Genomic DNA, 27,992 nt, shown 5'->3' on the forward strand with positions numbered 1-27,992 from the left:
CTCTGCTCTGCAAGTGGAACAGCGTGTGTAGCAGACCTTGGCATTATTCAAGGGATCCTGGGCTAAGTAAATTAAGCTGAGCTAGAAATCACTTATTAATTCAACCATCTTTCCTATTTAAATAGTGATTATGTAGTCCGGTGTATAGATTTTTTGGCTGGGTAAAGATTTGCAAGGGGGAGGAAAGAGGCTTTGAGATAAATAGTGTTCCCTCGCTGAATAAGAATGCAGAAGTAGAGTCTGTTTAACTTTTGCTGGGAGAAACTACTACAGCAGCAGGTTTTTACAATGTGCAAATACACTGCTTGCTATAGCTCTGCTGGGTTGGTGTTGATGAGCTGAAGCAATCTTCTGACCCTTTTACTCTCATTGTAATAATCAAGTAATGTTTGTTTTGCTCGGTTTGCTTTACGTTGCTGAGCTTGGTTTAAAGCAGCATTAAAATCCTTATTAAATGTAATATTTGCCAGGCATTCAAGGTGTAATAATAATCCTCTGTCACTTGCTACTTTTGTTAATATTGGCAGAGTGACCTGGGAGTAGATGAGTTCTCTCATTCAGTAGTACAAAACTTCTGTGTTTTTCAAGCTTGATCCAACTTGTTCTTTGAAATGCCAGAGCTAATTTGAAAGGAACAGAACTAAATTTTTTGGGGCTTTTTTCTCACTACTCTTATGATCTAAAACTATTGCCTCTATATTTTGCAATGCTACATTGTTTATCCCATCTCTTTTTAATTAACAGGAAAGTGCAGGAGGAGAATTAATTTTAATTACTATTTAGGTGGATTAATCTTGAGGAACTTTAAAGTCTCTTGTTTTTCTTAGCATCATTTTCTCTTCATAATGACAATATTTTAAATACCTTATTATTTCCAGCTTATGGTTTTGTCATGATCAAATTCACTGAAGTAACAGTGCCACAACAGACTTAGATAAATAGCTTCCCCCATCTCATAGTGTTACTGGATGCTCCAAAACCCAACTGGATCCCTCATCCATCATTATTCTTCTCCCAGCTCTGGTGCCTTTTCAGGATTTTGGGTTTGGTTTTGCAGAGGGGCTGAGAGAAGCTCTGGGATGCTCAACACTAATGATTTTTTAAGCACAGATTTATAGAGCAAACCAAATCATTCTTCTCTCCCCTCCTTCCATGGCCTCCCTTAAATCTTCTTGAGAGAGTTTTAAAATGAAACGTGCTCTCTTAAAAAAAATGATCCCAAGTCTGTGTTGGTTTAGCAGGCTGGAAATATTCAGCAAACCGGGTAGGTGATGCCAAATTTTCTCAGAGACAGTGGGATTTAGGGTTAAGTGTTTTAGCAAACCGGGGTAAATACAGGCTCTTGTTTTTGTCTCAGTGCAGGTTTGGGGTGGATATCAGACAAGGTTCTTCCCCCAGAGGGTGCTGGGCACTGCCCAGGCTCCCCAGGGAAGGGCACAGCCCCAAGGCTGCCAGAGCTCTGAGAGTTTTTGGACAACATTCCCAGGATGCCCAGAGTGGCATTGTTGGGGTGTCTGTGCAGGGCCAGGGGCTGCACTGGATGATCCCTGTGGGGCCTTTCAGAGTCAGGATATTCCCTGATCCCACGCCTGGCACAGAGAGAGGGGAGCCAGAAGCCAGTGATGTGTGACTGAGCCTCCTGCCTGTGCCAGGGTGAGTTGGGCTGACCCAGACTCCTTGGGAGCTGCTGGACCCTGTGAGCTGACAAATCACATCTCTAATATTTAACCAAAAATGGGACAATTGCAGGTTTCTGTCAGTCAAGCTGAATTCTTGGTGGAGTGTAAGACCAACTCTGGAGTCTATCGCCCCGATTTGCCACCTCATCTATTTTACTTTAACAAAACAACCATAAATGTTTATCTTTTCTAAAATTTGTCTATTTTCTGTCTGTTTATATGAATGCTAAAAATATTGTCCCTGAAGATTCCTCCCTGCTCCTTTGATGCTGTCTCAAAATCGGGAGCCCCTTTGCACAAAATCTTCCCTTCCACCCCTCTGCTGCGTTTTCCTTCCAAGAACAGGCAAACAAGCAGGAGGAGCTCAAATTAGGCCACAGCTGTATTTTCCAGAGAAATTATCCTCATTCCTTTTAAGGACACGAGTGCTCCTCATTAACAAAGAATGGCCTGTTTAAAGGGACAGGACAAAGCATGCCATGTGTGACAGTGAAACAGGCAAAAAAAAAAAATAGAAGGGAGCTTTGTTGAGCATTTTCAGATATGTAAACCACAGAAATGGATTTATGCAAATGGCTTTTTGTGAATTTTCAGTTTCAAGGATGGAAGGATGGTGCTGAGGTTTTATTTGAAAAGGTTGGGGTAAAAAAGATTATTAGGGTGCTTAAATGTGATACATAATCAACATTTATATACTTAGCTTTAAGATAATACTGATTATCACTTAGAAAAGTCCTCAGGAAGGAAAGAGCAGACCTTACCCAAATTATTAGGCACTATCTTCATATATTCAAAAATCCTTGATGTTTTAGCATTTTAATATTAATTCTAAATAGCAGAAGTATGACTGCTTCATATGATTCTGCTGGTTGTAAACTTGGTTAAGATGCTCTAGAAAAACAAGATCTTAGAAGAAATTATTCATGTAGGTTTTGGTTGGTGGGTAAATCATCTGCAGTGGTCAGAGCCTGCTTGTATGATTTCATCTCTCCTGGTTTGTCTTCCTCAGTTCTACACTTTTTAGCAAGAGAATTTTTCTGAAGTACTGACCAAATACTAAACACAATCTTTGCAACACAAATAACCAACAAGAACTTACAGTTAAAAACTTCTGTGCTTTGTGCTCACTTTCAGTGCTCCTGAGGTGACCTGCACCCTTATTTAACAGACCATTTTGGTACTAATACATTGCAACACTAATTCTGAATTTATTTTTCATCCTGTGTTCCAGGCATCATGATTTGGACAAATGGTTTAGGTCCCTTCACCGGGTTTCTGATGGGGTTTCTCCTCCTGTCCGTGTTCACCAGGAAGGTGGTGCCTGAGAGAACATCGTTGCGACCAAGAAGGGCAAAGTCAGAGGGACCAGCCTGCAGGTGCTGGGGGGGACAGTCACAGCCTTCCTGGGAATCCCTTATGGGCAGCCCCCCATTGGGAGGCTGAGATTCCAAAAGCCAGAACCTCGGGAGACATGGGCAGATGTTTGGGACGCCACCAAACACGCAAACTCCTGCTACCAGCCCATAGACACAACTTACCCGGGCTTTGCTGGCTCAGAAATGTGGAACCCAAAAACCAACCTAAGTGAGGACTGTTTATACCTGAATGTGTGGGTTCCTTCTCCCAAGCCCAAGAATGCCACTGTCATGGTGTGGATTTATGGTGGTGGCTTCGAGTCCGGCTCCACTTCCCTGCCTGTCTACGATGGGAAGTTTCTGGCCAGGGTGGAAAGAGTGGTGGTGGTTTCCATGAACTACAGGACTGGTGCACTGGGATTTCTGTCCTTGCCAGGAAACGAGAAAGCTCCTGGAAATGCAGGTTTATTTGATCAAAGGTTGGCACTTCAGTGGGTCCAGGAGAACATAGCAGCCTTTGGAGGCAATCCCAAAAGCGTGACTCTGTTTGGAGAGAGCGCTGGCTCGGCCTCTGTCACCTATCACCTCCTTTCTCCTGAAAGCCATCCTTTATTCACCAGGGCCATCCTGCAGAGTGGGTCTGCAAATGCCCCCTGGGCTGCAATTACATCTTCTGAGGCCAGGAACAGAGCAGTGGCTTTGGCCAAACAGCTCCAGTGTCCCACCAGCAACGAGTCAGAGCTCATTTTCTGCCTCCAAGACAAGGATCCAAAGAAATAGTGGAAAATGAAATTTTTGCCGTTCCAGACGGTTCTTTTTTACAAATACAATTCTGCCCGAGCGTGGACGGTGATTTCCTGGCAGACATGCCAGAAGTATTGATGGAGAAGGGTCTTTTCAAAGAGACGCAGATCCTAGTGGGTGTTAATAAGGATGAAGGTTCCTTTTTTCTGGCATACGGAGTGCCTGGCCTGGACAAGGACAGCGACGGCTTGATCAATAAAACCCAGTTTGAGGCAGCTTTAACTCTGGCCTTCCCAAGAGCGAGCAAACTGGCCATAGAGTCCATCATCTTCCACTACACGGACTGGGAAAACCTGGGAAAGCCGGAGCACTACCGGGATGCCATCGATGACGTCATCGGGGACTACATCATCATCTGTCCTGCGGTGGAGTTCAGCACCAGCTTCGCCCAGCTGGGCCACCACGTGTTCTTTTATTTCTTTGAGCATCGCTCCTCCAAGCTGCCCTGGCCAGAGTGGATGGGGGTCCTGCATGGCTACGAGATCGAGTTTGTGTTTGGGCTGCCCCTGGAGAGGAGAGTCAACTACACCAAGGCTGAGGAGCTCCTGAGCCGCTCTATGATGAGATACTGGGCGACTTTTGCCAAAACTGGGTGAGTTTACTCTGGAAGGTTGGTCGGTTGGATGTTGTTTCAGCAGGGGGAAATCTCAGACAACTTTTGCCAAAACTGGGTGAGTTTACTCTGGAAGCTTGGTTGGTTGGATGTTGTTTCAGCAGGGGAAAAACTTGGGCAACTTTTGCCAAAACTGGGTGAGTTAACTCTGGAAGGTTGGTTGGTTGATCGGTTGGTTGGTTGGTTGGATGTTGTTTCAGCAGGGGCAAAATCTTGGCTGTTTCAGTGCTGCTTTGGAGCCTGGCTGAAATGATGGAAGCAGATTAATTGTTCGGTTGGTTGGTTGGTTAGATGTTCTTTCAGCAGGGGCAATAGCTTGAGCAACTTTTGCCAAAACTGGGTGAGTTTACTCTGGAAGTTTGGTTGGTTGGTTGGATGTTGTTTCAGCAGGGGCAAAAGCTTGGCTGTTTCAGTGCTGCTTTGGAGCCTGGCTGAAATGATGGAAGCAGATTAATTGTTCAGTTATCCAGAATTCTTATTTTAGTTCTGACAAAAGCACTAAGGTTTCAATAAAATAAACTGTTGATGTGTTGCTCCCTGTATTGGGCAAGCTTAAGGGATCAATGTTTATCCACCCATAAAAGCAAATACAAAACATTTCTTTGCCAGGGCTGTGGTTGTTACAAAGGCAGGTAATGGTTTCAAGGGTTAGAAACAAAATATTTCAAACACTAGAAAAGACTTCCAGCAGTAGAAGTAGGAGGGAAAAAGCCCAATTTCCTTGAGGATGTAATTTGCTCAGAACATTCAGGTGTACAACAGGGAGGTGTGTTATGTTCACTCGATGAAGACATTGGGATTTCAGAAAGCCTCTCCTCCCTGTGTGCTGAGTGCAAGCCCAGGACAAAATCTCCAGTTCCAGTCCACTCATCTTGAAGTGAAATTTGGCCCAGCCTGCACAAGGAGCAAATAGGAATATTTCATTTGGGTGTTGGAATGGATTAAATCCAACCCCTCTCCTGCTGGGCAGCCCTTGCTCCTCTCAGCAGGGCTGGGGGCTCTCAATGAGATGCTCAGTTTGAAATGAAAACGTTTCAGAGCAGTAACAAAAACAGCCCCCACCATAATAATCATGGAGGATTAGTCCCAAGCCTGGTGGGAAGGGAAGATTTCTTTTTACAGAAGTTTGATTTGTGCTCTCTCCTGAGAAAATTATACATACAAAAATCTGTTCCTTGGAGAACACACAACCAAACAGTCAATTCACACTCTAAAAAGCATTTCTTTAACTTTAATGTTAAAATCCTGCATTAATTCTGTTTCTAAGGTGGACCCTGCATTTGATTTGTCAAGGATACTTAGATTTGTAAAGGGAAATGAACATTGGAACAGGATCTAATTAATTTTTTTAATAGATTAGAAACCAGAGGGGACCACTGTGCTCATTTAGTCCACCCAACCTTGTACATAACACAAAACACAGGTAGGACTGAAATGTTCCCACTGATTAAAAATGTTTCCACTGATTAAAAATCCAGAACAAACACTGTTAGGTTGTTTTAAACCTTAATTCCACTTAAAGCATTACATTATAAAAGTTAGTGTTTCCAGAGTGAATTTGCCTACCCTAACTCTGCATTTTCCAAGTTTCACATTTTGTTTGACAATTTTTAAGATTCATTTTATGATTTTTGTTCCATATAGAGGTTGATTATTAAGGATCTATTAAAATAATCCTTATTCCTTTTTTTAAAAAATTGCTTGTTAAACAAACAGGCTATACCCTTGAGGCTTGCACTAATGTGCTTTTTCTCAAACAATCACTCTCCACATTTAAACCTGTGATTCATCCACACCTTGTTGGAACTCTCCCTGCCAGAATTAAACACTGTCATCCCCACAGAGTTGTAATTCCAGGTGTCACCTCTCCCTCCCAGTTCAGCCTGACATTCCCTGCTTATCCATCCAAGGCAAGAGCTCTTTGTGCTTCGTGGTGTTATCTTGGGGCTGCCATTTGTCAAAGGCTCCACCATCCATCCCAATTCCATGTTCCCCCCATGCTGGGCTCTCTCCAGCTCCAGGACACCGCAAAATTGGAGGCTGCCAACGCCCAGCCCTGTGCTGTCCCTTCCCCTCATCCTCCATGGTGAACTCAATGCTTATTTTTATGTGCATCCCTTTTTTAACAGATTTACTTATCAATGGGTCTGATTGATTGATTGATTGCCTTGATTTGTAGGAGGATTAATTACTTAAACAACTCCCATCCCCCTTATATATTGTAATAAATATTTATTTTAGCAGAAGAGATGAGCATATTAAAACTCAGAAAATAACCAATAGCCGTGCTCATCACTGCATAATGCTTCCATACAGCTTTAATTATTGTGAAATTTAATCTAAAATTTAATCCACGAGCTCTTCCTGGCTCCCCCTTTGCTGGGAGCCTGAGCAAACCCCTCTGTGTGAGTTTGGTGGGGAGGGCTGTGATGCAGAGCAAAGCCTCCAGTGGGGCTCAGTCTGGAACTGAGCTGGGAGGTTGATTTATCAAGGCCAAAAATGCACCTGATGGGTTCCCAAGATGAAGCCAGACATTGGGAAAGGCTTGGGAACACGTCCTGCACCGTGAAGATGTGCTGTGACACCGTTCCTTTGGGGCTGGTGTTGGTGGAGAACAAACCGAGTGAAAGTCCCTTGTTCCATCCTGCCCCAAAGGAGCCTGCAGCAGCATCTCCCACCAGAGACTGCACATCCTGCCATTGAACACAACTATTTCTTGTTGGAAAAAGAGAAATTCAGGTCTATATTTGATTTTGCAGAGCAATATTTACATTTCTTTGAACTATTGGTTTCCATTGGATTATGTATGTATTTCATTTTCATGTATGTATTTCATTTGCACGTATATATTTCATTTAGACGTATATAACTTTCATGTATATATATTTATATATAAATCTCAATAACCTGCTCTGCAAAACACTGTTCCTGTCACTGCAGCTCCTAAAATTAGACAGCACAAGGTGCATTCAGATTTAAGTTTGTGGAAGACAGTCCTGTCACCTACTCTGATCATCATTCACACTATAATTAGATTACCCCACAGATTGAATTTCAAGTGGTTTCCACAGCAAACAGCAAATAATCCCTCCCTCTGCTCCCACCACAAGGATCCAAACCACCACTATTGGGTAAAACAATACAACCCAGCAATTTCTGTGTTAGTGAAGGATGAGATGAGGATTAACCCTCTGTGTGACCCTTTACTCATTATCCAGAGCAGAGCCACCTAAGGCTCTGTATCCCATTAGTCAGAGTCTGTAAGCAGTGGGGAAGTGATAAAAATGCCCAATAATTCCAAAATTAATAAGCAATCCTTTTTTTTCCCCAGCACATTTGAGCACAGCAAACATTTATGAGGAGCTGGGGAAGCCCTGTTTTGACATAATGTTTGTAGGAAACTCTGGCATGATCAAAGGGCAAACCTCTGAGGGGAAAATTACCATTGATGTCTCCAGCAGATGAAGAGAAAAATCAAGCAAAAATGAGAAATATTGTACAGCACATTTTTTAGTGAGGGTGTTTGACCTAATATTCTAATGTGCTGAAGTACAAAAGCACAAGGGAGGGGAGAGCAGCCTGCAGAGGAAAGGAGATGAGGTAGAGTCAACAAAACTGGAAGAAATCTTGTTTTTCCTGGTGTTTTCTGCCTGAGAGGTGCCAGAGCTGCTTCTCATGAGGGGCCTTCCAGCCCAAACTTTGACCTTAGTGATGATCTCTGGGTTTTATTATCATGCAAGGAATAAAAACGCTGATAGGAAAATTAAAAATGTGCACTGAGGAGCATTTTCTGCTTCTGTCATGGCTTAACCCCAGCCAGCAGCTAAACCCCACAAAACTGCTGCCCCCTTCCCCCACAGAGGGATGGGAGAGAGAACTGGAGGGATGAAAGCAAAGAAAACTTGTGAGAAATCTTTAATGTCATGTAAGGACAAAAGGAAATATGTTAAGGACACAAAGTGGCTCCTTCAAAGCATCCCAAGAGTGTGAAATCCTTGATTTCTGCAATTCTCAGTAACTAAAGGACACTGTCAGCCAGCCCAGGGGTTTCCCAGCCCACCACCATCCCCAGCAGGAGTGGATGCAATTTTCCAGATCTCTCACACTTCCTATTTCACGTCCTGGCTAAGAATAAACATCAGTGATAAGTGACCATTTTTCCTGGGAAAATGACGGGCATTTCTATTTTTGAATAGAAACAGGGGCTGGAGATGTAGAGGATTCAGCAGGAGACAGGAACACACATTTCTCCTGTGAGCCTTGGTGCTGGTGCTGCTGTTTAGACTCCCAATTTCTCTTCTGCATCCCTGGGAATAGGGTCATTTTTAGGAATCTGCCATATATTGACATAGTCTGTGAAGATCCTGCTCAAAAAGTCTTTTTCATGGCTGAATTTGGGTATCAAATAAGTTTGACCAAGTACCCCAGCCATTCCTTTTTAAGCTATTAAGTTATTCCATAAAATACTTTTATTTATCATACATTTGAGCCTTGAAAGAGCAACATTTGCATCACACTCTGAAAAATCCTTGTTCTACCAGCAAGGGAAGAAAGAGACTTTCTACTCCTGCTGTCTGAATAAATCAAGCCTAATAAAATATTTGGGTTATAAGAAAGAACAGATTCCAAAATCAACGTTCTTGATTCACACTTTGAGGTTTAATTCCTCCTTTCACCTTGACCTGGGGTCTCCTCAGCTTATTCTTGCATTTAAGAGTATTGGCAGTTGAATATCAATTCATAGCCTCAAAATCATGTGATGAAATACCAGATATCACCACAGTGAGACAAGAGAGATTAGCAGATTGGATTCAGCAGGAAACCACAGTGTGGTGTCAGGAAAAGTGCTGGATCAGCTCTGGTATGACTGTGCTTGTGTGGAAATAACATTTATTTTAACAATAATGTTAATTTTCACTGGCCTTCTCCGAAATTTTTTCCCAGCACACTTGATTTTCAGCCACGCTCGTGAAAAAACAGAAATCTCTCTTTCTGAACATTTTTAAAGTTGCTTTTTCTGCCTCAATTTTGTTATTCTTCAGAAAGCTTTTGAAAGCAGGCAGGGGACACCAACAGCTCCTACAAATCCCCAGCCCCAGGATGCTCTGCCAGCTCTGGGAAGGGGAAATTTGATTTATCCCCAGAAAAAACTAGATGGGATCCCAAATCTGTGGGTGCCTTTTCCATTCCTTTATCCATTAGATTTGGTGAGTGTGTTCTTTAGTGATGAGAGATGCAAAGTCACAAGAGCCAGACAAATCAGATGGGCTGAGAACTCAAGCAAGAATATACCAGAGCACACAAAGATAATATTTTTTAAGGCTTTGTGAAAAATGTTTCTGATAAAAGGAAACGGGCAAAACTTGTCTCCCTGCCAGTTTAACAACTGCTGAAACAAATCTTTGCAGCTTTTTCTATAAAGTGAAGCCTCTGAAATATTTCCTCCCATGTTTTAGGGGAATTTGTGAGGCTTTGATTGTCCCACTAAAGCTGTGAAGCATTTTGTCTGGTTATTATTGCCTTCCCCTGATGTTCCTCTGGCAGACACATAATAAATTTCAGTGCTTTTGTTACCAACTTATCACAACCTGTTTATAGAGAGTACTTTCAGAGCAATGAGAACAAAACCAACAGCCTCATACAGAGTCCAGGCAGCACTTGAACTGGGGACCTATATACTCTGGCTATGGGAAGGACTGAATATACCGGGAAAAAATAAAAATAAAAAACTCCCGGCACTTTTAATTTCCTTATACTTCAGGAAGTTGGAAGTTTTATGTGCCTCTGAGCCATTTCAAGGGAAGAAATTTACTGTGGGCTGTATTTCTGCCAGAGATTCACTCGTGTTCACAGGAATAGAGGAAAGTTTTGGGGTTGGAGTCACTTTGATCCTGACAGGGTCTTCAAATACTCCAGAGCCAGAGCTCAGGAGGACCAAGAGGAGCCTTTCCCTGAGGCTGCTGCTCCTAAGATCTCACATCCTTCCAGAAATTTTAATTTTTCATCTTAACAAGTGATTTTTTTTCCTGATCGGGTCAAGAATACAGAAAAAAAAAGAGATTTCTGGATTAAAAAAAAGGAGTATGAACAGAGTGGGAGAGAGATTCCCAAAAATACAAAAATTTACATGGAAAGCCTTTCTTCCCCATGTTAGGGAAAATTAAAGCTTTCATTTTGACCCAAAAGGACACATTTACTCTCTCATTCACTGTCTGTCATGTGAGAAATTTCTGAGCTGTGCAAAGAAATTGCAGAAATTATAGTCTTGAAAAAAAAAAAAAAAGAGGGAAATAGTTTAATTTTGAAGAAAATTTACTCCTATTTTTCCACCTTCAGTTTTGAGTTCTTAAAAGTGACTCATCATCTTTACCAGAGTTTACATCCATTGTTATATTCAGAAACAATAATGGAAACACCTTTTTAGCAAACTAATAGGAAACAGTGGATCATGGAAAATATGAGTAATCAGAGACTCACCTTGGCAGGCCTCTCTCTCTCTCTCTCTCTCTGGCTTGCAAGCTGACAAGCTGTCATTGAATTTCAAAACTGAAAACAGGAGTATTTCCTTCAGATGTCTTTTGAAAATTAGTCTGGGATACAAATTGTTGAGATCGGTTTAATTTTATTACAAACATTGCGAATTACAAGAAGTTCCTTTCCATATGTGCAGCAAACTCAATTCTGTCCACGTGGATTTTCCTCCCTCCAACAGATGAGTCAAACCATTGTTTTCAAACAGGAGATGAGAAGATCTATTGAGGAAATGTCCAAATATTGTAGGAGCCTTTGAGTGAGAGCAAAACTTAAACCTAGAGCTGAAATGTAGAGGATGGCCTGGAAGAGAATTCTGGCAGTGCTTTGTGGAGCAGGGGAAGCTCAAACTCAATTGTCAAAGGCTGTGGGATCAAAACCATCAGTGGTGGCTTGGGGCTGAGCAAGGAGAAACGAGCCCTGGAAGAGAGGGAGATCTGAGGGGCTGGAGGGTGAAATGGAGCTGGGGATGGGTCTGGAGCAGCAGGAGAGGATGAGGGAGCTGGGAAGGGGCTCAGGAAAGGAGGCTCAGGGGGAATTTCTGGTTCTTCACAATCCCTGCCAGGAGGGCACAGCCAGAGGGGTCGGGCTCTGCTCCCAGGAACAGGGACAGGAGCAGAGGGAACGGCCTCAAGCTGTGCTGAGGGGGGTTTATGTTGGAGATTAGGAAGAATTTCTCATGGAAATGGATGTTCTGCCCTGGTAAAATCTGCCCAGGACTGTGGTGCAGTCCCCATCCCCTGAGGGATTTAAAATCCATGTGGATTTGGCACTTGGGGACATGGGACAGTGGTGGGCCAGAAGTTGGACTTAAAGATCCTGGAGGCCTTTTCCAACCCTAATTCTGTAATTCTATGGATCCAAACCTTGGATGTGGCTCTGCCTTTCCTCAGAAGTGAGATGGGTTGGAGAGCCTGTTTTGGAGAGCCAGGTGTGGTATTTCTGGGGTCCCTGTTTTTGGAAGGAAATGATGAATCTGACTCCACGTTCTTAGAGGGCTAATTTATTATTATATTATATTATATTATATTATATTATATTATATTATACTATTATGCTATACTAAAACTATACTAAAGAATACAGAAAGCATATAGACAGCAGGTTTAACTATTTACTAATGAAAAACTCGTGACTCTCGCCAGAGCCCCAGCACAGCTGGATGGTGATTGGTCATTAAGTAAGAACAATTCACATGAAACCAATGAAACACCCACCTACCACATTCCAAAGCAGAAAAACACAGGAGAAGCAAATGAGCTGATATTGTTTTGGTTTTTTTTTTTTTTCTCTGAGGCTTCTCAGCTTCCCAGGAGAAGAATCCTGGGCAAGGGAATTTTTCCAGAAAATGTGACTGTGACAAGCCAGAGTTCCAAGGGCCTGGCAAAGAGTCTACACAGACACATTCTGGGGAAAGGAGAGGCATGAAGAGAAAGAAACATTTCAAGAGTGAAATAAAACCATGGCGAGATTGCCACCTCAAATATGGGATTGGGAGTGAGATGTAAATAATTTAGGGTCTGGTGGGAAGTAAGGAAAATGGAAAAGCAAGAGAGGGAAATGTAACTGCTGCAAGACATCAGGTGACCAAGAAATAAATGCACAAAGGAGAAAGAACAAAAAAGAGATTGAAATGTGAGAGCAGAAAATGTCTGAAAGACTTGCAGGGAGAGAACAAACCTGAGAACAGAGAAATGAAGGAAGGGCACACATGGACTTCTTATGAGTTGTATTTGATTCACATATAAAGCAGGCATTTCAGAGAGAATGTATTTTACATGTAAACACACAGTCCCAAAAGGCACTGAAAAATTCTAATTAATGTTTGTTCACCCACAGTTAATCCCCTTTTTGAGGGCCACTCTTCTTCTGTGCTGCTTTCCTGCGGCTTAGTCCGTGTTTCATCAGCAGAAGGCAGAAATGGGAGTTGGAAAGGTCTGCAAACCCCATTTTTCCAGGTGGTTCTGGAACACTAATCTGAAGGGATGCTGAGAAGTTCCGCGGGGGGAATGGAAACCTCTCAGTGCACATTTTAATTTACTCCCCAAAGCCAGAGATTGGCTGTTCCAGGGAAGTGGCAAAGGCGAGGGGAGAGGAAATGAGGAGCAGCAGAGGTTGCCTAACACCACATTTTTGAAGGGAACTCAATGTGGTGTTTAATTCTCTTTTCAATCAGCTGCAGGGGAAGGCAGTGGTGGGGAAATGTAGTTAGAAATTCAGTGCTGGGATTTGGGAGATTCTGTCCCCAAGAATTTGAAGCCGTGTTGGTAGAAATTGGGTATTTTGTGCTGGCAGTTGGTGATATTACACAATTTTATAAGAATATCAAATTGAAGGTGACATTCTCTGCTTCCCCAGACACGTCTGTGTCCTCTACCTTTCCTTGCAGGAACTTAAGACAATTTCTTAATTTAAAAAAATGCAAACCCTAAAGAGCACTACCTCAAATGTACACCTCTTCCTACAGGAACAGCTGTTTAAAAACAGTGATTTTTTTTTTTAACTTCTAACAAAGCTTTTCATTTTAATGAACTTATAAATATCTGCCTCTCATGGGTCTTATTCATGGTGCAACCTCCAAGTGGATTTTCTGTATAACTGGCAATGCTCAGATGTTTAACAGCTGTTTTTTCCTAGCAATAAAGTAGTCTGCAGATAATAATTTCCACAAAACCCTCTCAATTTTGAAAGAGATGAACTTTAAACACATTCCTCCTCTCTTTTCCTACTGTTTCTTCTTAAGAGCTACACTTCCATGGCTCCTAGTCCATGTGTTGGTATTTGGAGAACTCCCTCTTGCTGCAGTTCAAAGCAGAGACTCAGAAGAATTTACAAGAATGGGACATAATTCAAATTTCCTTATCAAAGGAAGTCATATGTAACTTCCACTTGTAAATGTCAAACCTACAATGAATTTACACCATAAGAAAATATTATTATCATCATCATTATTATTATTAAATATTTGGGGAGAAGCTTGAGAGCACTCTGTTTTCTTGTTTACATTTCCCAGCACGAAGCTGCAGTGGTTCAGTTTCTGATGAAGCAGTAACACAAATTCCCCCTCCTGAAAACATCCAATAGTTTCACTTTTAGGACTGCTCAATTTGGCCTATATCATATGGTCATGAAAGTTTGTGACTCATGCACTTCCTCCCACTCACAGAAATAAAACAGTAGTAGAAAATATAAAGAAAAATGCCACTGTGATGAAATCCATCAGGACACAATGAATCCAGAGGGTTTTGGTTGGTGCAGGGCTCTGTGGAGCATCCATCCTGAAAATAAATCATGATTAGGGCAATTTCCATTGAAAACAAATCTCAAATATCATATCCTGGCATAGTATCAAGTACACAGTCCCTAAATTGCAAATTTAGTCTCTAGAGATAAGAAAAGCATTGAACACACTTATCCAACAATTTCTGAGTGCCTGGGATGAACTGCATTAATGGCAGAGAAGGGAAGGAATGGAACCAGCAATAATATCCATGAGCACAGTGTTTACTCTTTCTCAGAACCAGCTGGGCTGACAAATTTTACCAAAGACAGTGGGAATTTAAAACACAGTATTAATCGTTTTATGGCTATAAAAACATTATTCTCTTCCCTTTCCTCTTTTTTTTTGCTTCTGATGAAGCCCTGGTTTGTTCCAGGGAGTAATTCTAGTTAAGATATTGTGTAAGTTTGTGTTTTCCAGGTCATGAGGAGGAAGAGGGGTTGCAGGGGAGATAAAACAGCCCCAGAGGATGACTAAAAGGCCAAGTGCCATGTGCCTTCCTGTCTACTCTTTCTTTTGCTTACCTGTTAGGGAAGGTACTTCCTCCTGCAAGGTCTCCATGGGGTTCAGGACCTTCTTCCATTTCCAAATATCCCTCTTCAACGAGTTAAGACTAAAAGCTATAGTTCCATTTGATGTCTTGCTGCAGCCAAGACTGCTAAGAAATAACAGCTTTGAAAAGCGGGCCTTGAAAGCTGAAATTGATCCCACACAAAAGGGCAGAAGGATCTTACAAAGCACTTTACAGGAATATTGGGGAAAAAAAAGAGGTAAAATTGTTCCTTCAGCTCGAAGAAGGACTAAGCTGCAGTGTTGCCTCTCTCCTGTCTATCCAAAAGCCATATATAAATATGAAATGTGAATATTCACACCAGAACCTGAGTCCTGGAGAAAGGGTGAAATCCTCACTGTGACTCTTACACGGAACAGTGGGACAGCTCCAGACCTCATATGACAAAATCCCATCTCATCCATGCTCTGTGTGGAGTTTGGGGTCGCTGGAGCAGCCCCAGGCTTGGCTGGAACATTTCAGAGGGAAGGAGACCCACGTGCAGCACAGCCCAGAGGGTCAGAAGTGCAGCAGGGGTTGAAGGGCTCCCTAGCTCTGGCTCAAACTCGTTATTTCTCCTGCCACCAGAGCAGGTTCCTGTCCAGAGGCCAGGGCTGGAAGCACCCAGCTCCTAAACACTCAGCAAAGAGCTGAGGAAGAACATCCTGCATCTAAATGTCTCAAATGCTCCACTATTTATGACCAATACCTTGAGGCCTGCCATGGGTACAGCAGGAATTTATGACATGCACGAGCAGGAATTGTTTCAACTCAATGGGTGCTCCACAAAGCTCTTTGGAGCAGAACAGAAGACAAAAGACATAGGAGCAAATAGGCAAAATAAAAAAAATAAAAAAAATAGGAATAACAGCTTGTCGCTTCATTTCCTGAAACTGATATATAATAGCACATCCCACGATAATTTATAGTTAAAGGCATTTAAACAGGCAGCTGCTGTGTCCAGGCTGGAATCTGGGAGGACTATCCTGAGCTTTATTTAGCCTGTGAAGGTGTAAGAAAGCCTGGCTGCAAAGGTGCTTCTCCAGTTTCTCTCAGTTAAGGACTCTGCCAGCTGGATCCTGCTGCTTTCTTCAGGGATCAGCAGAAGGAATAATATTTACCCAGGCTAGGACTTGCAAAGCAGTTTCCCTCTGGCTCAGGGACACTTTGCAGTCACTGGATTATGGACTCGTGTGTGTGATCGGGGAGTGAGAACTGAGCACAGCAGGGTATAATGAACTTCCCAGAAGCAGCTGATTAAAAAGGGAGTTGGAAGGATTCGGGTCTGCATCTACATCCCTCAGACTCGTAGTGCTCTTCAGAGGAGCCCTTGCTTTCCTACTGTGGCCATCTCAGTAAGGCTCAAATGCCACAAAATCAGGATTTTTGCACCTTATTAAGGAACAATTGTATGAGATTTTTTTTTTATTTCAATTATATGATAATTTAAATCAACTATATGAGAAATGTTTAATGACTTATATTTTCAGAAAACCGTCACTATTTTCTCACTTCCATGGCGCCATCCAAGCAAAGCCTTACAAAACCTGCTGTCACTACCCCATCATCCCCCCAGGGACCACAGCAGCACCCCAAATTGAGATTAACCTGGCAGCCAGTGTGCTGCAATGGGAAAATGAGCGTAGGTATAAATATCACCCATCCTGGCCTTCAGGAATCATGTGAGACATCTGGCAGTGCTGGCCTGGCTAATGCCACAGACACTTCCCTTCCCTCTGGAGTGGGACTGGGGCAGCACTGGAGGGCCTGGAGCTCCTCATCAACAACAAAATGTTTCCTTCCAAAATGTGAGGGGAAAAATAAAAATAAAAAGAAAAGGTTCATCTGTTTGGTTTAGACCTTGAAGATCATCCAACCATCAGATGTGCAGAAGCAGCCCTTACTCCCAGAGCTACCCTTGGGGTGAAACCTTTAGGTTGTCCTTCTTGTTTGATGCTGAACTGACTGTTCCCATAATTCTCAGAGGTTTTGTACTGCAGCTGCAGGAAACCTGCAAGAGTTGGGGTTATTTTTGCTGTCTCATTCCCTCCAAGGCCATTCCCCCTCCTGGTTTTCTTGTGCCCATGGAAACACTTCATAAAATACCATCCCATGGAAACCAGCTGATTGCCAGTGCTGCTCAAGAGCCACCAGGAATCACAAAAGCCAATGAAAGGGATTCACATTCCCTCTCTGCTGCCTTTAAACCAGCTTTTAAAAGAAAAGGGGCCAAATTGGAAACGAGCAGCAGCAATTCCAACCGGGGTGAAGCCAATCCACTCACACTAGGAGGAGCAGGCCTCCTTTGGATGTCAATTCCTTCTGCACAGGGGAAGCAGAAGGTGAAGCAGAATTATCATTAGTTTTCATTCATCTTAGTGGGCACTGAGATATGGGGTTGTTTTTCTTGTTCTCTGGAGGAACCCACAATGTAAGCCACAAACAGGAACACGGTGAAAGCTTGGGACAGTCTAAGCTACACTGTAGGACACTTGTTTTACAAAGGAAATCCTAAAGCACCCTAAACATGTTTTCAGGAGGGTTAGTAGAGAATGTTTGCCATTCTAGACTTTTTCAAAGTAGAACGTAACACTACAAAAGAATAACCTCTGTGGTAATGATGGAATTCACTCCATGAGTTTTCACTCTGCTATTCAAGACTTGCTCCCAAAAATAAAGGGAATGTTTTCCAGGTACTTTATATCCTGAATGTTTACCAAAAGCAGTCAGATGATGAATTACATATTTTTGTGTGTCTGTATGATAAACCATTTGTAAAGGTAATGCTGTGTGAATATTAATAAAAATGCAGGGAGCTGGTATTGTTTCTCAGGCTATATTGATCATATTAATGAGAATGGTAATGTATGTATGTTTATTATGATTAACAGAGCTCTGTTCATGTTGCATTTTCCATTGGAATGAAATTAACTTTCTGTTTCTAAAGTTGCTGAAGATGAATATTAAATACAGAGAAATGATTGGTGAATAAGCTCTTCAAAACCCTCTTCACGCCTATATCAAATTTAGTACACTTGTTATAAATTAATCTTGAAAACTAGAAGTTATTGGCAATTGTGGATGGAAAAACCCAAAGGGGGAAGAACCTGATCTAAGTAACAAGAAGTACAATGAAGAAATTTCCACTTAAAAACGTATCTTAACAAAATAATTTACTATAAATGAGCTGCTGTGCCACTACCAGAGTAGAGAGGATCCAGCCTATAATTTCAGGGCCTATGCAAAGAGAAAACATAGCTGCAGGAATGAGACAAATTCTGTTTACACCAGAGTTTAAACACAGGTGGTTTTAGTTTGTGTTTGTTTGTTTTGTTTGTTTGTTTGTTTGTTTGTTTGTTTGTTTGTTTTGTTTTTCTGTCTAGCATTTCTTTTCTGGGAGCAGTTCAAAGAATTGTATTTTTTCATTGCCTTAGGACTTGCTCCTGCAAATGGTAAAAAGGGTAGAAAAGGAAAAAGATTCTTTCTAAGATCTTCAGTGAAGCTCACATTCCTGGTCCAGCTGAAGATGTCCCTGCTCATTTCAGGAGGTTGGATCTTCCAACTTCCCTTCCAAGCCATACTATTTGATTATTTTCTCCAAACAAAATTAAGGCCCTTCTCTGAATAAATCTTGTCCAAGAAAGGTGATTTGACAAGATAAAAACATGAAATAGAGACCTGTCCTGAAGGTGCACAGCCCAAAACCTTTTCAGGACACACCATCAGGCCCCAGTGCCAGCACTCAAGTGGCAAATCTGGAATTACTGAAGCAGAGATGATTAAGCAATACCAGAAAATGAAAGAGCAGAGGATTAAGGAATTGATAAAAGATGATAGAATGGAGGTTTCCATGCAAATGGAACTTTATTTTTTCAGCACAAACAAGTTTGTGTAATCGATCACCAAAGATTGTCCATCCAAACCTAAATGGGCAGTGACAGGTTTGTGCAGGGTATTGGATTCCTGTCTGCTCACTGAAGATATTCCCACCATACCTCCACTGTTCTGTATGAATATTATTAGACCTTGAATTTGGTGCAAAGAACAGGGAATTTCACAGCCTATTCTGGGCACTGCAATTCTCATCATGAAGTTATTAGTAAGAAGGAATGAACAGTAATTGTGAGGGAACAACAAGGTTATAATCATAACTTGTTCCAAATTATACTCCTGTGATCTCCCTTTTGCTCTGACTGGGAGCTGCTTTTTAACTTGAGAAATTTTCAATATTAAAGCCAAGAAGGAAATTACTGGGCATCTCTTTGAACAGTAAACTTCCTAGAAATGCAGAAATTGTCATAATCAGCAGGTTCACGGGCTTCAAAGTGCTGTGTTCACCTGACAGTTCTTTCAATCATTTTTTAGTAAAATACATCTGTAGCCATCAAGGCATTGTGTAATCCCCCCACACACCTGTAAATTATAATGTGGGATGTCATGATTTATTTCATAGCATAAAAGCTGTTAAATGAATACTGACAGCACCATTAGCATCCTGATCTTGAACTGAAGTGCAAGTCAGCTCTGCTTAAGTCATCATTCTCAGGAGCCACAAATAAATGTGCACTCAAAAAAGGTGCCATGGGTTAATCAGAGCTGAATTAGTCAGGAAAAACCAGTGAAGAAGGGAGCAGGTCAGGAAATGACAGCCTGAAGCTTTTATTCCAATACTGGTTCTTGAAGCAGCCAATACCAAAGACCCCAGAACACAGAAACATGGGCTGAAAACTTGATTAATCCAGAATTAACTGAGAAATATTGATATTGCTTCAGCATCTTGTGCTCTGAGTGCTCCCACCCACACCTCTTGCCTTATTCCCTCTCTTGGGAAGCAGAACCCAAATGGGCTCCACTCCCTGGACTCCTCTTTGCCTTCTGCCTTCCAGCAAGAGTTCTGGTGAAAAGCAAAGCAGAGAGAACCAAATGAACTCACCTCAGAGTTAATTTATCCCACCAAGAATCGCCAATTACTGTTGCTCTGCCCTAAATCCCAGATTCCTTGATATCATCCTCTAGGAAAGAAAATGGCTCCTTGTGCTTGCACTGAAATAAAATGTTTAATTTCTATTCTTAACCTCTTCTGAGCTAATGGAGATCTGTGACTGTTTGAAATACAAATCTACTTATTCTAAAATTCATGTTCTGTTTGTTCCCTAATGTAACACTGCCCACTTTGTTGTTCTCCTACACATTTAAACAATTTTTTCCCCTCATGCAGATACTGTCCTTTCAGGAGGTGAAATCTGGATTCCTGTCCTTAGAGCCTTTAGAATTCTGTTGTTTTATAAATATTTATCACAACTCTTTTAATACCAACAGCTGTGCTCCTTTCACATGCAGAGCTGGTTTTATAAAGGGTGAAGTCCCCTGTACCTCTTCCCAGGTTCCACAAGATTTCAGATTGTTCCCATTTGGCCCTCCACAAACAGGACTCAACACACCTCCAGGATGAGAGTTCCTTCTTAATGAGGAATAATTGTTCTCTCTCCCAGTACAGATCTTATCCCAGTTTAGACATTATTTCTCCCTTTACTTGCATGTTTATCCCAGTCATTTACTCCAATCTGTTTGTCCAGCTAAAGGGATCAAAGGCATTCAAACTAAAACACAAACCACTCAACCTCTCAGACTGGCAGGCTAGTTAGTTCTAGAGTCATCCTAATAATTCACAGCTTCTGTGAGAATCTCCAGATTCAAAAAGTTGCTTGAATGTGATCATTTATTAAGTTATTCCCTTTGATGAACCCAGAACACCACAAAAAGTGGATTTATTTTTTCCTTCAAATGAGGGTAAATGAAATTTGTCTGGCTTTTCCCCCTGTTACTTCCAAAAGGACACATCAGTCATTCCAAACTAACATGCTTAAGCTGAACAACTATTAAATAAACCCAAATCATGCTTTACTGTGTGCTGAGGTGGTTTCTCATTCTAAATGGAGTGTTTATTTTCTCATTTAGAGCTCCAAATGGGACCCTGACTGATGGAATAAAATGGCCAGTCTTCACTAGTGCTGAGCAAAAATATTTGACACTGAACACCAAAACTTCTGAGGTACTGACAAAACCACGAGCTCAGCACTGTCGATTCTGGAAACACTTTTTCCCCAAAGTGATGGAAATGACAGGTAACAATTCTTTTCTAGATGCTTTTGTACAAAACTTTCATGCAAGGATCATTTGCTGGATGTTAACGTGATAATTGAGTTCAGATCTTCCTGTTCCTGTTTGCAACTGAGATGTTCATTTGGGTAGAGCTGAATTGGTGTTGGATTGAGCTGTCCATGCTGTGCTGAGGGTGGACCCCAGAACGTGCCCTGTGCTTCTGGCTTTGGGGTCACCACCCTATTTTGTGCCAGGACAAAACCTGGGGACACGCCACGGGCCAGGACTTTCGTGATGTGCAGTTTTTCTGTCCCAAAATTCTGATGCAGCCACAGTGTGAGACACTGAGTGCTGAAACCTCTGCTCTTGGGTAACCCCTGAAAGAGTTTTGGTGCCACCAGGGTTCCTGGGTGCTGGAGTGAGCAGGAAAATCAGCGCTAAAGGAGAGTTTGCACTGGGAGCTCTGGAGGCTTCAGATGTTCTGTATAAACTGTGGGACGTTACAGGATGTTATATTTGGATTATATTATCTATTATTTATGGGATTCTATTTTATGCAACCGATCCCCTGAGGATAGGAAGTGCACTGCCACTGCCAAGAGGGGATTCTGGTTTCCAGCTCACGTGAGAGCCCTGTGTTTTATTTCTGGAGTGTCACTGCTGAGAACCCAGAGCCTGCAGGATTTGCCTGTAGAAAACAGAACTGATTTGTGCCTGGCCATGTCTACAATGGATTTATGAGATTTCACTGCCAGGAAAAGTATAATTGTTTGAAACTTTAGGATCAGTTGAACAGAGAAGACCCAAATTTTTCCAAGACCAATGGCGCTGTTTTACCAAAGCCCAGGAATAGATGAAGCCTCTGTGCTTTGGATTTCAAAAGGAATTGATTTTATAAAGTGATTTTGCAGCTCTGGAATCACATTCTGCAGCTTGACTGAGGGAAGGTCTCGTTTCAAAAATGAGATACACTTTTAAGATGTTAATTAGTAATTTAAAATCTTTCTCTAAGACTCAGTTTGAATGCTCGTCTTAAAAAACACGTAAGCCTTAAAAATATGTAAACTGTCATGATGCACAGATGATTCCTTCTGAAATAATTTATTCCCTCCTCATTTGAGTCTGTGACTGTATTATGGCTCAACTTTTATCCCCTCTCAATTCAACAGATGTTTTTCAATTAAATCAAGAGACACGAAATCAGTAGGTAAAATGAATAATTTATGAAGCCTACTGTGTGATTTTAAAATCACAGCTTTCCCAATTACGGGTGGATTTCAGGGAGGTTTCAGAGATTCTGACAACTTTGTGCTGAGCCAGGAGAACTGAACTCTTTTACATATTCCTTTAACCTGGCTGGGAAACCCTAGGGAAAAATGTGGATCCTACAAATGGGCTGAGCTTAACTAAGCCTGCACGGAGCAGGAGGGAGCAGATCACCAGAGTCCAACACATCCTGGGGGAGAGGAGAGCTCTGCCTGGTCCTGTGGGGTGAGGAATGATGAAGCAGCGCTCAGGACCTGCCAGCAGACATAAATTCATCACTGTGCCACATTCGGTAATTGGCAACATCAATTTACATAATTTAATTAAAAGAAATTCACGAGCGTATTCTTAGCAAAAAGAGAAGAATCGTCGTGTCTGGATCCAAATATAGAACTGAGGCAAGAATGTTGTCAACAAGTGGCACTGCCTTGTCTTGTATCATCTGTCAGTCCTTGAAACATTGCAGTAATAAAAACAGTATTTCCATTATGTTCCCTGTACAATATTATCCAATTCTGACAGAAAACCCTTTGAAATCCTGTGTACAAATGTGATATAATAGCTTATATTGCAATAATTCTCCTCACTGAAATATTATTTTGCATTTTCTCTCTCCCTTTATGCCCAAAGGACAGTGCACAGCATTAATGCAGAGATTTCCTCTTGTTCTGAGGGTCTGTCCTTTCTATTACTCCTTTCATTGAAATATTCTTAGGAAAAGAAGGTTGCTTTAACATGAGGTGATATAAGATGACAGGGAACAAGTAAGGAATTTTTATGTTCTCATTGTTACAAGTTCAAGTGAGGTTCAGCTAGGCAAAGTAGAATTCTATCAGGTAGAACCCAAAGAGGATAATCAAAACAACCGATTTTACAGAAATTATGATTTTTCAGCATCAGTGATCAGGATTTGCCATGGATTTGCTTAGTAACCCCTTGCCTAATTCCTGACCCACTCCTAGCCCAAGCCTTGCCACCCACTGAGGGATTTCAGAGCCTTTAAAGGCCAGCTCCAAATGTGTCCTGGATCTGAACCAGCCTGTTCCCATCACAGGCTGGGTAAGACAAGTTCCCTGAGGCAGTTAAATAGATGAGAAATAGATATCTTTACTGTTAGAAAATTCACATTTTCCTCAAGCAATCATATCAGATTTTTTAAAAAAAAATTATTATGGTTGTGGGGTAGGAAAACAATAAGGAAAAAATAAGGCTCTCCCAGTAACAAAAGAGTAACAGCCATATATAAAACATGGCTTTGATACCTCTAGACTAATTTGAGTGATTTTGGAAGGTTTCTCAAGGTATTCTCCTCGGGTTTCAATTAGAAAACCAAAGACACGAGTCAGAACCTGGATTTTTGTGTCCAGGACCAGTAGACCTGGGCTCTCAGTTCCAGGCAGACACAATTCCTGCAGGAATTTACCCCAATTTCCAAGGCCATGAGCACACCCTGCCCAGGCCAGGGCAAGCTGGGGACACTCAGCATTTCCCATTCCAGCCTGAAACCAGAGGGGTTTCTGCTGCCTGCTGCTGCTAGGAGAATCACACTCGAGGGACAGTAAACAGTAAGTGACTTTTAAGTGGCTTTTAGAGCAATCATATATTAATTATAAAAGGATCTGTGTTAGACTTTAGCTCCTCAACACAACCTTTAATGCATCTAAAGCCCTTCCTGTTTATGTGAGCCCGTTTCCTCTTGATTGTAGAACGCTGCAGGCAGCCAAACTTTCCATTTACTCTTCCATTACTATTTTACTGTGCCTAATACATATTTTTCTATTTTATTTGATATTACTGGATCATGTATCATCTATGAAGAAATCAAGCTTGGTCATATAAATACGTTACTTTTTAAAACCACCCTATAAAGATCTTTTTTATGTGGAGGCAGAGAAATGCTCAATCTCTTGACCAATGAGCAACTAAAATTATTGTATTTGCTGTGATACTCCAACCAGTATCTGGATTCTACAGAGATAAATACTCAGGGTGGTAAGAATATTAAAAAATTGACTAAATATAAAATTCACCATCAGAATTAAATTAAATTTCCACGAAGTTGATACATGAAGAAATGTGAATTAATCACAGGTAACCTCACCAATACTATCACTTCTCCCAGCAAAGACTTTACTCATTGCACCTATGAACAAAAATTTTCTGTACCTAAACCATCTGATTTCTTTCCAACATTTCATTCCATGTCAAGGAAGATAACGGCCCTTGGAATAACTCATCTCCCAGAGAGCTCTGCTGACTTCTGGAACAACTAAAAAAAATAAAACAGAGGATTTTGTAGTCCTTAAAAACACATCTGAAAATGAATATACTGCTGTGTCTAACAAAGCTTTGATATCCAGAGAGTGTGATTAAAGAATATTCAGTATAGATATTATTTGTGATGTTTGTGGAGAAACTCTCACCATGAGAATCTACAGCATAAACCTGTGGCATTTATCATACTACTGAACCCAGAAACTTGAAGGTTTGCAAAAACCTGCAATCATGAAACCTGCAATCGTGAGGCGTTGAGGACAGAAAAATTAATTCTAACTTGTCATCCCTTATTAATTAACAGCTATATGGCCTTTATCCCAATCCTCAATGTGGTTTTGTGTGTTAACATTAAGATTAGCACTTTATTGGCACATCCAGCAGTTCAAAGGATGGGATGGGGATAAATTTAACTTTGCTGTAACACCATTAAAGTAAGGGAGAGATGGAATGAGAGGAAATCCCAGCTGAAGAATCAAAAAAATGCCTTTTTAAAATTTTGATCTGTTAAACTGGAGCCTTTCAGAGCACTGATTCATTGCCTGCAGAATCTCCCCTTTTCTCCTGCCCAGCCTCACTGGGCTTTGCACAGGAATTAAGGGAACGTTTGGGATTGCCCCAGTGGCTTCTAGAAAATTCCTTGTTTTCACTGTGAGCTCTGAGCTCACCCAGTGCTCTGAGCTGTAATTATTGGTCAGCTTGGACTCTCTAATCTTTTTCTCTTTTGCCTCCCAGCTGTCAGCTCATCTAAGTCATGGGTGGTTGCCTCCCGGAGATTGATGATGTTGGTGATAATGGGATGCATTGACTTGTGACTTCAATTTGGATCTTATCACTGGGGGGAAGAAAAGCAAACAAATGGGAATCCAAGTTCTTATTTCAGTGATTTCCATCCCCCTTTTGTCTTTTAGATCCATAATGGTGGCTCCTCTGAATTTTTTGATGTCTTCTTTCTCTAGCTGGCTCACTTGTTCACCATAGTCTTTAAAAAGGACTGAAACACCCCATAATTTATACTCCAGAACAGTGACTTTTAATTAAAGATGTGTCTATGGTAGAGATGTTTCGGTGTCTTTGGGCAGACTTGAAACACCTCTTCACCTGAATAATTAAAGAAGAGAGGTTTTTGAGTTTCCTTTTTAATGCCTAAGTGAGGTTTTGCCTGAATAAATAAAACTGGACACCCAAAATCAAGAAGAAAATGAGAAACACAGTTCAGGCAGTTTTCTCCAAATAATACTGCTACTGCTTCATACACTGAATTACCAATCCATTTGACTTAATGTGAAAAATTTGGCTTTGCCTGAGACCCTGACTACATCTTTAAATTAAATAAGTGTAAAGGAGAGTTCTTAGAGTCAGGAAAGCAGAATGTTGTGCATGTTTTGTTCCCATGTTGCTGAGTTCTATCTGCATAGTTAGCAATGAAAATGAGATCTTATTGTTACCAGCACTTCCAAATCATCTCTGAGTTAATGGCAGTTGTGGCCTGCAGAAAGGAAATTTTAAGTATCTGAACTTTCCTTTGATCTCTGTTATAACCAAGCTTATTTACAACTTTGAGCTGAGGGAGAAGGATGTGGTTAATTTATTGACATTTTTTTTTCCATATTTGTTCTTCAAACTTTTCTTTTTGACTGCATTTAAAAGTGCAGAACTTCCTGGAGAAAAAAAATATCCTGGTTTTATTTCTGGTCTCACTGGAACCAAGAAGTAAATCTCATTTCAAAGTCTCATTAAATTGCCATCTGGATTTCCAGACCAGAAAGGTTTGCAAACGTTGAGCTAAACTGCAGATAAGCGACCAAATTACTGGAAGCTTCTCCAAGCTAAATCTCGGAATCAGTGAACTCTCTCCCCCGAATATTCTCTCTAGTGATGTGTAAAACACTGAACTATTTCATTTTCACATCACCAGTTACACTTGCAGTGCTGGCAGGTCGTAAAAAAGGGGGAAGGGGTGTATTTATGGAGGGAAGAAGAACAGCAGAAGAACATAAAAGCCAGAGGAGCATAAAGAACCCACGGAGCTGTTACCTCAGGAACACCATCCCCAAGTTTTTCTGGAAGCGAGCCATGCCAGTGAGGGACACCACCAGAGCTGGGTCCAGAATGAGCAAAGCATTCACAGTTCATCAATGGTTTCTGAACTTTATCCTGAGCTCTGCAGCTCAAACAAAATGATGAGCATCAGCGACTGATACAGCCTGCAGGTTTTGTCCGCATTTTGATGCTGTCTGGGATGTTCCTCTCATGGTGTTAATCACCTTTTGGGGCATCAGGAGGGGATCCCTGTCCATAAAGTACTCTGGGAACCCCGTGAAATGCTGTATTTTTATGACTCTTCTCATCCTCACCCTCTGCTCCCGTGCTCATAACAAATTTGGCAATAAACATTTCCTTGGGACTCAGGATTACTTGGAAAGTGCTTTAAAGGTGGGGATGAAAAGAAAAGAGAAGATGGTTTCATGTTGACATAGTGCACATTTGACAGTGTCCTACTCCAAACCTGTGCCCTTTATGCTTTAAATTTGGGGATTTCTTCCATGGGAGGTCAAGAACCTGGACACCCATTGAAATCCATTAAAACAATGGAAATCCTTTTGTTGCCTGAAACAAAGTTGTGATTTCACGTTATCTTTGCAAGCATCTCTCTCATTTTGCATTATTTAGTCTTCAAGGTGTGTGGATTTCAATGCAATGCAGGGTATATTTAACCAAAGGAATATTTTGAGGATAAAAAAAAGAAAAAAAAAGTGACTTTAAAATGATGATTTTTATGGACAGAAGAATTATCCAAAATGCATTTAAAAATATATATATATTTTAAAAAATCCAAAGTGTATTTATTACCCTGACAGAATGATATCTTTACTCTCTCCTTTATGATGTAAAGACAAAATACTAATCACTGAATTTTCAGTCATTCCAGGTTTAAGAAAAGAAGCAAAAGACCATCCCATAATGTATTTGGAGCAGATGACATTGATAATCAAAATTATTTTTCAATTAGCATACAAAGAGATTCAAATTTAGATTAATGTAACCCATTTCATGTTTTACAGGAAATATTGATGAAGCAGAACGAGAGTGGAAAGCAGGATTCCATCGCTGGAACAATTACATGTCAGACTGGAAAAATCAATTTAATGATTACACCAGCAAGAAGGAGCTGTGCAGTCTCTAATTAATATGTTTACTCTTTCCAGTGTGTCCCTAGAACTGTTCATAAGGCAAATATCCAGGTAGCTTCACAACCTGTTGAGCATTAAATATATTATGCAGATTAAAAGGAAATATGACAGATACAACTCTGATTTCAGATCTTTCATTTATATTTTACCTCCTCTCTCAATATAAAAATATAAGGCACCCACACCCTTTGAAGCTTCCCTGGGTTAAGTAGGACTGTAGAGATTAAAGGCTGGAGATTAATGATGTACATATTCTTATAAATACTCACTGCTTAAACTCACCCTTCAAAGAAACAATTCAATCTGTTAGGGGAAAATGGATTTTATTTGAAACAGAAACAGCA

At 41.2% G+C, this 27,992-nt stretch overlaps 1 protein-coding gene across 1 annotated transcript; it reads left to right on the plus strand.

Annotated features, from left to right (window-relative positions):
• BCHE (butyrylcholinesterase) lies at positions 1 to 27,765 on the plus strand. Its single transcript, XM_036389224.1, is given in 6 exon segments — positions 1 to 66; positions 2,911 to 3,002; positions 3,005 to 3,803; positions 3,806 to 4,430; positions 20,771 to 20,937; positions 27,520 to 27,765. Coding segments are annotated over 5 exon segments (1,800 nt in total). The 5' UTR covers positions 1 to 66; positions 2,911 to 2,915; the 3' UTR covers positions 27,642 to 27,765.
• Positions 27,766 to 27,992: the final 227 nt, after the last annotated feature.

The sequence above is a fragment of the Molothrus ater genome, chromosome 10, assembly GCF_012460135.2.
Source record: "Molothrus ater isolate BHLD 08-10-18 breed brown headed cowbird chromosome 10, BPBGC_Mater_1.1, whole genome shotgun sequence".
In the NCBI taxonomy this organism is placed as follows: Eukaryota; Metazoa; Chordata; class Aves; order Passeriformes; family Icteridae; genus Molothrus; species Molothrus ater.